Genomic DNA, 12,082 nt, shown 5'->3' on the forward strand with positions numbered 1-12,082 from the left:
AATGACTCCATTTTCCAAGGTCCTTCCTTCTTAATAGAGAAAGCTAATTTTGCTGCTGTTAATGAGGAAGGCGGGTGTGAGGGAGCAGATCTAGGAGTCGCGGGACACCTGGAAATGGGTGGGGACAGAGTGAAGCCAGAGGGGCATGAACTTGCAGAGCCATCCGAGGGTCCCCTGGAGCGCCCCGTCCCACACTGCCCCCCAGGAGACCAGTGGCCCTCCCAGTCTCCCGCCTCTCACCCTGCCAGCCCCTGCTTCTGAGATTTATAAGGAGATGGGTGGGACCTTCAGGCTGCAAACACATCACTGCTGTTATGGAAGCCCCCCATTTGCTGGGGCTTGAGGCTAGAGACAAACCCCAGGCTGCGCATGGGAGTCCTGCAGTTTCTGGCTAAGGTTGAGGGGGCCGCAGGGTACTTGGCATGGAGCAGCATTAGGATGCCTGCCCCATCCAGGAAGCCTTAGTCCATTAAACAGCTCTGACCTGAAGCCCCGTGGGAAGCAGTTTGTTCTAAATCACTGCTTTTTTTTTTTTTTGAGAAGGAGTCTTGCTGTTCTGCCCAGGCTGGAGTGCAGTGGTACGATCTAGGCCCACTGCAACTTCCCCATCCCAGGTTGAAGCGCTTCTCCTGCCTCTGCCTCCAGAATTGCTGGGATTACAGGTGCCCGCCACCATGCCCGGCTAATTTTTTTTATTTTTAGAAGAGACAGGGTTTCACCATGTTGCCCAGGCTGGTCTCGAACTCTTGACCTCAAGTGATCCACCTTCCTCAGCCTCCCAAAGTGCTAGGATTATAGGTGTGAGCCACCACACCTGGCCTAAATCACTGCTTTAGATGAGGTGCATGCTGATTCGGAGGGGAAGGGCTGGGCCTAAGAGTCTGCATTTATAACAGGCCCCATGGAAAGGAGATGGAAGAGCCACACAGATGGAGCAGAGACCCTTAGGGCCCACCCTAAGGATGGTGGTACAGGATCCCCAGCCGACTTCTAGAATGTGGTCGAATCTGAGCCCTTGGAAGCGGCGGGGCCTATGGGTTTGCTGTCGGGCCCATTGTCAGCCTGGGAAACCCCTGAGGACGGGGCCAGGATCCCAGGGCCTGGCACAGAAGAGGTGTTAATCAGTATTTGCTGAGCGACTGAAGAAGGCATGGTAGACTCCTGGCTCCGCCTGATGGCGGGGGCCTGCCTTAGCCTGCCTACCTCACCCACTTCACCTGCAAAACGGGCATATCCACTGGCTCTGGGCTCCATGACTCACCTGCCCTCCTCCCCTCTTGCTGTCAGGTGGTCAGTCGGGTGGCAGCCCAGCAAGGCTTCGACCTGGACCTTGGCTACAGACTACTGGCCGTATGTGCTGCAAACCGAGACAAGTTCACCCCGAAGTCTGCCGGTAGGTGTCCGTGGGGGACTCCGCGATGTCATCGGGAGGTAGGGAGGGGAACTGACTCTAAACCAGGCCTGTCTGTTGTCCCTGTCGGCTGGTGCCTCCATTTGTCTAGGTGTAGTGCGAGCCCTTGAGGAAGAGCTACTCATCCAACAGGCTCTGGAACCCACAGATGGGGCTGTCCCCGTGCCTCTCCCAGGGAGTATACTTGTCTTGGAGGGTACCGCAGGGCCAGAGAGGGTCCCGAGGCACACCAAACCCCAGCAGCAGGCACTGTGCTACAGGCAGGACCAGCATCAGTTCACTCCATCACCACAGTGACCCCTTGGCATAAGCACTGTGATCTCCCCATTTTACAGATGAGGAAACTGAGGCTCACTGACACTGAGGACATTTCCCAAGGCCACACAGCTGGAAGGCAGCACAGCAGGGATTTAAGCCCAGGCCTGTACTTCAGAGTCAGCGTTCTTAACCTTTATACTCCACTACCTTCATTCATTCCCCAAAAATTGTTTAAAATGTAACAAAATTGAAAACAAAATGAATCACTACACTCAGGGTTCCATATTACAACTTCGTCATCACCTGCGAACCCTGTATTAAGCAGGGGCCATGGAGAGTGCCAAGCAGCATTCTGTCTGGGAGGGCTTTGAGCACTTTTTAAAGATACAGTTTTATTTTACATTTCCCACCATCCTCATAACCTTGCTTAGGCCTCAGGCGCCCTGCTAGCTTTAAGCCGGACAGACCTGTCACTTGCTAAGTGTGTGGTCTCTGAGCCTCAGCTGATCTCTCAGGGAAGGCAGGAATGATAAGGAGACCCCTGACTTCAGGGGTCATTGTAAGTGCTAGAAATACATAAAGTGCCCAGCACCATGTCTGGATATTGTTAACATTCCTTATGGAGTCAGGACAAGCAGTTGAAAAAGCAAAAAAGAAAGTTATTTCCTTTGTATAACAATAAAACGGACGTTTTCACTGAATTCATCAGTCAGTTCTTTGGAGTGTATATAGACACAGCCTTCATGAAAACGTTGTAAGGACATCTCACAATGTGTTTCCATAAATATGCTCAACTTATAATCTCACGCGGATGGCGCTGCACACGTAAGTGTGTGGTGGCCTCATTAGCCAATAGCTACTCTGAAACCCTTGGCCCGCCTGCATTGGGATATTGCTATCGTATTGAATTGCTTGCCAGAAAATGGTCTTGGAATCTCACAAGGGACATCTATTCCTGATGGAGTGTGCTGTTTTCATAATGACTTAAGTCAATACAGTGTTGACAAGGTAGAAATGACTTATCAAAGACACGTACCTCTTGAGTGCCCATACTGTGCAGGCACCTGGCAAGGGCTGAATTTACAAGGGCAACTAAACAGAAAAGGTCCTGCCTCGAGAAACTCACAGTGCAGAGCAGGGGCCAGCAAGCTTTTTCCATCAAGGGCCAGACAGTATATATCTTAGGCTGTGGGGGCTCTGTGAAAGCTGCCATAGATAGTATGTAGAGGAATGGAGTTGGCTGGTTCCACGAAAACTTTATTTATGAAAACAAGTGCTGTGTGCAGTGGCTCACACCTGTAATCCCAGCACTTTGGGAGGCTCGGGTAGGTGGATCACTTGAGTTCAGGAGTTCGAGACCAGCCTGGGTAACATGGTGAAACCCCATCTCTACAAAAAAATACAAAAATTAGCTGGGTGTGGTGGTGCACGCCTGTGGTCCCAGGCTGCTTGGGAGGCTGGGATGGGAGGATCACTTGAGCCTGGGAGGTGGAGGTTGCAGTGAGTCAAGATCGAGCCCCTGCATTCCAGCCTGGGTGATAGAGCAAGACCCTATCTCAAAACAACAACAGCCAAGAAACCAGAACAAAAAAAACAAGTGATTAACTATACTTCCTGATCCCTAGTCTAGAGGGAGAGGAAAACATTGATCAAATAATTAGAGGGGTAGGGGTGTGTGTGTGTGTGTGTAAGCTCAAGCTGTGATAAGTGCCTTGAAGGAAAAGTGAAATGGCAAGGGGATGTTGTTGAGGGCAGACCACTCTGGGGTTGTAGCAGTCTCCCCTGAGACCCAAAGGTTGATAAGTGAAGAAAACAAGAAAGAGCATCTTTGCAGTTAAGGGGACAGCCTGTGCAAAGGTGTTGAGGTGGAAGGGGAGCATGCATAGCTTTTTGTCAGAACTAAGAGAAATGCAGTGATTCTGGAGCCCAGAGGCAGGGGGTACACGGCAAAGGCGAGGCTGGAGAGATCAGCAGCAGCGGAAACATTCAGGGCCTGTCTTGGAGGTCACGGTCTTTGTCCTGAGAGTAATGGGAACATGGCTAAATGCTCATTTTGTGACGACGGCTCTGGCTATAAAAGAACAGATTGCACGGGGCCTGGAAGCCCACCTGGATGTAGGTGGCCGGTTGACAGATCACTGGGGAGGTCCGGGTGAGGATGATGGTGGCTGGATCAGGAAGACGAGTGGAATGGAGACAGAGGGATATTTAAGAGGCAAAACTATGCCACAGAGGGAGAAGGAGACCTGGAGAATGGGCTGTCCCAGGAGCCCAGCGCCTCTCCAGAGGAGCAGGAGAGACTCAGGTCTCCGTGCAGCCCCTCCACAAAGGGTCACTGAAACCCCTGCCCTGCTGACACATGCTGGGCGTTCTCATATGTTTTGTGGCGGTGCCCAGCTTTGTGAGACACGGAATACTATCTACATTTATGGATGAAGAAATGGAAGCTTAGAGAGGTCCTATGACTTCCCTGAGGTCACCCAACTCATAAGTAATGGGCTGGAACCTGAACTCCTAGTCCCCTGGCTGCAGGCCCAGGGCTCTGCCTGCCCCATCACAGCAGGCCTGGGCAGCCGTCCATTTCTGTTGGAGAGAGCCCTTCATGCTGCTCAGGGGTCTCTAGCAAGGCCTCTGAGTGGCATTCCCAGCATCACTTCTTCACTTGAAACAGGGATTTGTTCTTTCCTCCATCTGCACCCCCGCTTGAACACAGCCTTTATAATTTAGAAAGCCCTTTCCCATGCATTGTGTCTGTGAACTCACGTGACCCTCTGACACTACACAGGCTCCCAGGAGATGAATTCTCAGTGTACCCGTTCTGCAGCTGAGAACACTGAGGCACAGGAGTGCCTGTGGCTTGGCCATCCTTGAATTTCCTTATTAGGAGTCAAACCCTTGTCAGTGCCCACAGCCATGACTAACTACCTTTCAAGGCCACCCCTCTAGACATACGGGCTCTTGGGATCCCAGTCACCTCCTGCTTGCCCCATCTTCTGGAAAGGAAAGGGGGCCAGTCTGAGGGGGGAGCCTCCACCTGCTGGTTTTATTTGAGGGGTGAAGGGCCTGCCAGGGGCAGGCTGGGCCATAAGAGGGGTGGAGGCCATGGTGAGTCAAGCTGGGACCCCAAGTCCCAGATATGGCACCGGCGCCGGGCCTCCTCTTGGCCACCTGTCCGAGCTGTGGCCTCGTCTGTGAAGACAGCTGTGAAGACAGCCCATGTCATGGGCTGCCTGTGAGGATGCAGTGGGACCCCCTAATAATGGGAGTGAGGAAGGGGCCCAGCTAATACCTGACACACACTGGGGGCCAAGTAAATATGACCCTCCGGCCTTCCTCCTCCGCTTCCATATGTCTGTCTCTTAGCCAGTGTGACTCCCAGCCTCTCTAAGACCCTTTCTGTGGCAGCAAGCCTGTTTCCCACTGGCCTGTCTCCCCTTGTCTCTGTGCGTGTGCGTGACCTGCAGTGACCCTGCCCCTGGGCACAGCCCCAGTGTGCCTGTGTGGGGTTGGCTGCTCCCACCTGCCCAGCCCACTCCCAGGGAGGCCTCTGCAGTTCCAGAACTCGCTCCAGCCCTCAAGCCCCTTCAGCCAGTCTGGACCACCTGTCCGCCCTCCTGCCTTTGCACACCTGTCTGACATGCCTGTGCAGTTCTGCCCTCCCAGGGCTCCCCACTCTGTTCTCTCTTTGGTCTCGGTGTCTGTAGGTCTGTCTCTATGCAGTGGCCCCTGTCCATCTCTGGCTTCCCATGGCTTTCTCTGCCTTCCTGGGTTTCTCTGGGTCTCAGACTTTTTCCCTCTGTAGGTCTGTGTGTATGGTGTGTGTGTGGCTGTGTATGTTTGTGTTGGGGAGAGTATATGGCTTTGTATGTGGGTGTGTGCCTGTGTACCTGTGCATGCCTCTGTGTGTGTCTGTATAGCTGTGTACGCGTGTGTATCTGTGCATGCTATGTATGGCCATGTACATGTACATGGCTGTGTCCATGGTGTGTATATGTCTATGATGTATGTGTACCTGTGTGTGTGTCTGTGTGTGCGTGGTTGTGTACATGTATGTATCTGCATGGTGTTTGTGCATGGCTGTGTATATGTACATGCTTATCTGTGTCTGCATGCATGTTATCTGTGCGTAGGTGCATGCCTGCATGAGTCGCCCTGGCGCTGCGTCCCCCTGTCTGTCTCCCTTGTCAGGAGGCCAGGCCAGCCAAGGAGGGCCAGGATGAGATCATGCAGTGAGCGAGCTTGGAGCGGGGCTTTGTCAGGAGAGCTGGCAGTGAGCCGGCCGTGGTGCAGGAGCACGTGTGTGCATGTGCGTGCATGCATGCTTGTGTGTGTGCGTGTGTGTGTGTGTGTGTGTCCTGGGAGAGTGCTAAGGAGGCGAGTGCAGGCAGTCATTGCAGCAGCCGCCAGGCAGGCGGCTCCACGCGGCCCTGGACGCCCAGCCCCCAGCTCTTTGTTCTGGCGCAGCCTTTAGCCTCAGAGCGCGCTCACAGGAGCATGTGCGTGCGCGGGCGGGATCCTCCTCCTCACCAGGCCCCCTACCTCCTCAGTACAGAAGGTCACCTGTCCGGCCTGGCATCCTGATACTCCCTTGATTCTCCCCAGGCCTGGCCTTAGCATTGCCCCACCCCCACCCTCCATGCCAGCCCGAGGGGACTTGGCGGGCAGCGCTGAAATGTCAGCCTCCTCAGCACCGAGCAGTCCCATGCCTGCTGGCATCGTGGGCACCAGCACCAGGCTGTCACCATGTCGAGGTCCCCATGAGCCTTCTGCCTGTCTCAGCTCCTGTCCATGCTTGAAGAAAGCCGTATGGCCTCAGCTGACCCGTGAGCAGCCAGTTGCTGTTGAAATAATCGAATAGGGAATGCCGGAGCCCAGGGCCCAGAGAAGGGGAGGACGCAGCCCAAGTCCTAGCGAGGCAGGGCCAGAGTCCAGAGGAGAGTCCGCATGCCGGCTGCCTTCTCCCGCCCTTCCTGTCTGCCTGAGGCAGGCCTCACAGTTGTGGGCTCCCACCCTCATGCTGTTGGCAGAGTCAAAACGCAGAGAGAGCAGCAGGTACGGGAGACCTTGGGGCTTCCGCAGGATGTCCTGAGACAGGTCATCAGAACTCAGGAGAGTGGTCAGAACTGGAAGAACTGCCACCACTGAGGAAGAGGCCGGTTTTCCTTAAGGATAAGTGACTGGTGGCTGTCAATCAGAGTACACAGACTGGCTGCCCACAGACACCTGAGGTTGGACCCCTCAATTTTTTTTTTAATGCATACAAGTTGCCAGCATTCACTGTTTAGGAAATGTGTACAGTAGAGTCAAATGCCTGGCTTCCTTTGAGTGGGAATCTTGGACCCGCATCCTCACAGCTGACTGGGACTGACTGGGTGATGGTAGCTAACCTCTGGGACAGGCGCTGTGCCCTCCCCATCCCTCTCTATTGTCTCACACCCATGGCCTTCCCCACCGTTGGAAACCAGCCCTGTGGACATGAGTGTTTCTGACCTCTGTTCCAAGGACACCCTCACATCGCAACGCAGCAGCCCGAGTCCTGGGTCCCATGCAGAGTGGATTGCTTACTTTTTGTCCACAAACATCTCCTCAGCCTGGTTTCCCTGGTGTGTTGACAGTCCCCAGAGGAGCTGACAGCCATGGGAAATGTCAGCAGATCACAGGAGGGGGGCTGAGACATGCCCTGGGCCCCTGGCCAGCCTGGGAGGTAAAGAATCAGGAATGCAAAGGGGTCCATGTCTCGCCCTCCCTGTCTGTGACCTGTGGTCCATGGAGAGAGTGCTTGGGAGAGGCTGGGTACTTAACATTGGAGCTCTCAATCCCAGGGAGCTTCTATAACAACTGGTGCAGCAGCCCCAGGGCTCAGAGAAAGAGCCTGACCCCAAGGGCCCTGGAGAGTGCCCCAGCCTTCAGATTGTTGAGAGAGGCACAGGTGTCAGAGACCAGCCAAGTCATTTCTACCTCTTCTGCTCAGGACACCTTAAGCCAGGCCATAAACCACTGTTTCAACTTCTGTCTTTGAAAGCCAGCCCTCTTGATGTCACCTGGCTGAATGGTGGACTCTCAGACCCCACGGTGGTGGGGACATTCCTGGTCTCTGTTGGTGGCTTGACTCCAGTCTCCACCTCACGCCTCCCTTGTGGCTGCTCTCCACCCCTCTCTGCCTCTGCCCACCCCAGAACATGCATCCGCCTTCCCTTCACTGGGAGGACAAATGGCCTTATTCAGGGACACCCTGCCAGAGCTGTCTCTCTAAGACAAAGCTGTGCGCAGCTCTCCGTGAAAAACAGCTCTCAGCTGCCCAGCGAGCAGGCGGGATTGGTGGGTGCAAATTGCAGGGGATTTGTTACCAGCTGCCGGTGCCCCAGAGACAGCAGGCAGGCAGGCCCTTGCCCTTGAAATGCCAGCCACCTGGCAGGCTGGGGCACCTTTTCAAGGCCGAGACAAACTTCCTCCTGGACACCGGCCCCCACCCCCACATCCGAGCTCAGCAAAACTGGGATGTTGGGAGGGATTTGGCTTCCTTCCTCCTGCTGGGCTGTCTCCACCGCCCCGGGTCAGGTGCCCCTAGAAAGGGCTCTGGATTTCATCACCCGGCCTCTCGGAACTGACTCATGGTCAGATCTGTTTAGTGGACGAAACCTGTTCACGTGCTCACCTCCCTCTGTTTCAGTGCCATGGGAAAGGCAACTGGCGCTCTTATCAGCATGCCCATTAATAGAGGAGGAAACTGAGGCTCTGAGAGAAGACAGAGACCCAGGTCACATGGCTTCTGGTGCTGGAAGCAGGACTGATTTCCGAGATGGTCAGATCTGGAGCCCAGGAAACCACCTCGCTCTGAATAATCCTGGGTGAACTGGTGGGTGGCCTGGCCTGGGCCAGGGGCCCTGGCTCCCGTCCCCTCCCCCACCTCCCTGAGGGATGAGGCCTGAGATCCAGTGGCCTCACTCTGCTGTTGGAGAAAAGGGATGGTTTATGGACACAGTGTTCCCAGGCCAAGGAATTGGGGGGAGGGGCAGCTGTGATGGTCCCTGGGGTTCCAGGAATGAGCAGTGGGGAGGGGCCCTGCCATGCCCAGAATGAGAAAGGGCAGATGTGGAAACAGCTTCCAGGCTATTTCTATGGCCATTAAAACGAGGTCTCTAAAGCATGATGACTATGTGGGAATGCTTACGTGTCATGTTAACTTTCTAGAAGGATAAAAAGTGCTAGACTTAGTATGATCCCAGCCAGGTACAAAAACAAAATGAACATGTATTTAGGCACAGACACCAGAAGAGAATATACCAGAATATCAACTTACAAGTAATGGATCTATCTGGATGGGGCTGAGGGGTGACCCTTTTCTTTGTTTCCCACATTTTCTTCTTTCTGTTTTTAAGCAGAAGCAGCAGCGGTCGTGGGTTTCTTCAGAGTTACGGTTGGAGTTGGCAGGGGCGGGGTGAGAAGGAGAACCGGCAGCTCCTGGCCGGCTCAGCAGTTTTCCTAGCGTAGCCCTCTCTGGTTTCCTGAGAGCTCCAGGGGACAGCCTCTCATCTGGGGGATTAGCTCATCGCTGGCCCCCCTGCCCACAGAGCGGGGGTGTGCACAAGGATACCCTGGGCCGAGCCAGTGGGTACCTGCTTTCCATGCCTGTCCAAAATGAGAGGGGGAGCCTGGAGAACGGGACCCTAAGAAGGGCCTGCTTCTGTTACCAGGCCCCTCAGCCGCCTACCTCCTATGCCGCCCCACGGCCACCTGATTGGGACAGGGGATCTGCACAGTGAGTGGGAATAGGGATTAACGAGGTCTATAGTAGGGGAAGACCAGGCTGCTGCAGGCATTGTAGCCAGATGATGTGTGTCTGAGTGTGGGTTCCCAGAGGCAGAGCCTGCGGTGAGGATTCCAGTGCAAGTTGTTCCTTTAGGATCCCAGAAAGCACTGATCGAGAAGTGGAGGAAATGAGATGGGTAAGGGAGGGAAGTCAGTGAAAAGAGTGGCTAGGAAGCACGTAACCTGCTGTGGACACCTGGGGCTCAGTCCTGCTGGGAGTGCTGGCAGCTAGAATGTGCCCCTTACCTACCTGAGAGGCAAGGAGGAGGAGGCATTTCTCCACCATCTCTCCACCATTATTGGGCGAGGTCGGCTTGAGGTTGGGGAGCAGGTGGATGAACCCTTGGCACTCAAGTTAGCAGCAAATGCCCAGGCAGAGTTCCAGTGCATGCAGTAAGCAGAGGCTACGTAGAAGAGGCACCCACAGTGCCTGCAACAAGATGCTTTCCAGACTCAGTCACTGGCATCACACCCTCATCATCTCTGCCATAGTTCAGTACCGCTTGTATTAAGATTGAGTTCTTAATATTTCTTAAAGGAAATTTTATATTGCTTCCTTAAATGGCAGATCAGTCTCCCTTACCACATTCCGAAACTGCCAAAATAAAGACAATAGGTACCATACCTTGTCTCCTAGTTTAGCTACAGGTGACTGCTCAATGATGGAGGGTGAGCCATTTCTCTGCTAGTTAAAAAGGGAGGTGATGGCTGGGTGCAGTGGCTCGCTCCTGTAATCCTAGCACTTTGGGAGGCTGAGGTGGAAGGATCACTTGAGGCCAGGAGTTTGAGGCCAGCCTGGGCATCATAGTGAGACATCTCTACCAAAAAAAAATTTAATTTACAAAAAGGGGGAGGTGAAGGGTGAAGGGGTTTAGAAAGGCTTAAAGACCAGTGAGCACCAAGCTACTGAGCCTGTCTTCTGAGAAACAACAGCATCCCAAAGATGGAAAGACAGCTGAGGTTGCAGTGGTTCTCCCACTGGGAACTGTGACTACCTAAGCAACCTGTGAGGCCATATCACCTACACCACACTTGAGGGTGCCCTAGTTAAGAAGTGCGGCTCTGAAGGAGGCTCCAGGGCCTGGGGTAGGCTGCGCCCCACCCAGCAGCCATCTCATCCTTAGTCTGGTCCATCTACAGCATTTCTCTGCCTTCACGGCTGCAGGAAGAATGATGAGGCTGTGGGTGTGAGAGTGCCTCTTAAAATAAAAAATACTAAACTGGAATTTTAAGGGCGAGGGACGATAAGCTTCTTGTGCCAGGCCCACCCCATGCTAAGCACAGGGCTTACAAACATATACACATGCAATACACACAGTGCCTTCTCTCCTGGTTTGAAATAAGTGAATGTTCCCATTCTATGGGTGGGTGATGGCAGTAACCACACAGCCCTTAACCCTCCCTTCCATGTCCAGCCCTATGACTCCTCCACATGAGCTTGTTCCCATTTTAAGGAAAAAATGGAGGCTCTGAGGGGTGGGGAGGTGGTCTTGGCAAGGGCAGAAGTGGGACCAGAGCTCTGGCCAGGCCATCCATGCATCTCTGCAGGTCACCAGGGACTCAGTGGTGCTCCGGAGGAGCTGGAATAGCTTCTCTGGAGATGCGGGGTCACAGGTATCATCGTGCCTGTCTTCCCAAGCCTTCCTGCATCTGCCTCTAGCCACCCTACCTATAGGTGCACCCAGGACAGAGGTCCTGCCAAAACAACCCCCACCAGCACCGCCCCAGGTTGCCCTGAGGATGCCATGGCTGCCCAAGGAGTTAATAAAGCCATTGGCAGCAATTAATTCTGCAGAGGAAAGAGCCAGGTAAGAGGATTAAGGAAGCCAGAGCTTTGGTTTTAAGATGGAGCTTAGCATCCTCGCCCCCAGAGAAGGGATTTCAGGGGATTCGAGGGTGTGAGAGTGAAATGGAGCAGGGCCTCGGCAGAAGGCGGGCAGGCTGGTTGTGGAACGTTTTAACCAAGTGTTGCAAGCCACAGTCTTGTAAATACCTTGTAAATACCAAAGTATGTACCTTCTGGGTTAGACAGACAGATGGGCATTAATGATGATACGGTTATCACCAGTTTTGCCTCTTTAGACATACAGAGCCAGGACAGGTTGGGGAAGGGCATCTGGATTAGGAAAAGATCTGATTCCTAGCCCCTTTCAGTCATGATACAGCCGACGTTAAGGTCTGCATTTTCTCTGTAACATGCACTGCCTTGAGTATCCATGAACTCACTTATCCCACATGGTGATTCCAGATACTCATATCTACCTCATTTTACAGATGAGGAAACAGAGGTTTAGATACATTAAATAATTTGACCAGGGCTTTCTGGCCAAAAAGAGCCAGAATTGTGATTCAAACAAGAGTATTCAACCCCAAAGCCACCAGCTGCCCCTGCTGTCTATGAACAGGTTAAAATGAAGTCCTGGGAAAGACACACTAATGATTTGAGAGCTGCCAAAGATCACCTGAACTGCTTGCCAGTGGAGGCCTTAAGTGTTTGACAATGATTTGTCCTTGCTGGTAGGTTAAACACCCTCCCATCTTTGGGCTCATTCAAACACTTACGGTCCCTTGGATGATGAATAGCAGAGAGCCTGGGTCAACCCC

The 12,082-nt window shown here is 53.6% G+C and overlaps 1 protein-coding gene across 3 annotated transcripts in view; it reads left to right on the plus strand.

The window, feature by feature from the left end:
- The window catches only part of ZMIZ1 (zinc finger MIZ-type containing 1), a 241,379-nt gene that overhangs the window by 145,113 nt on the left and 84,184 nt on the right, over positions 1-12,082 (plus strand). For all 3 annotated transcript variants that reach the window (XM_031652325.1, XM_003903718.5, XM_009214522.4), the window contains exon 7: positions 1,288-1,393. In XM_031652325.1, the coding sequence (XP_031508185.1) occupies positions 1,288-1,393 (106 nt within the window). The remainder of the gene's footprint in view (positions 1-1,287; positions 1,394-12,082) is intronic.

This window comes from Papio anubis, chromosome 11 (genome assembly GCF_008728515.1).
Source record: "Papio anubis isolate 15944 chromosome 11, Panubis1.0, whole genome shotgun sequence".
NCBI classification, from domain to species: Eukaryota; Metazoa; Chordata; class Mammalia; order Primates; family Cercopithecidae; genus Papio; species Papio anubis.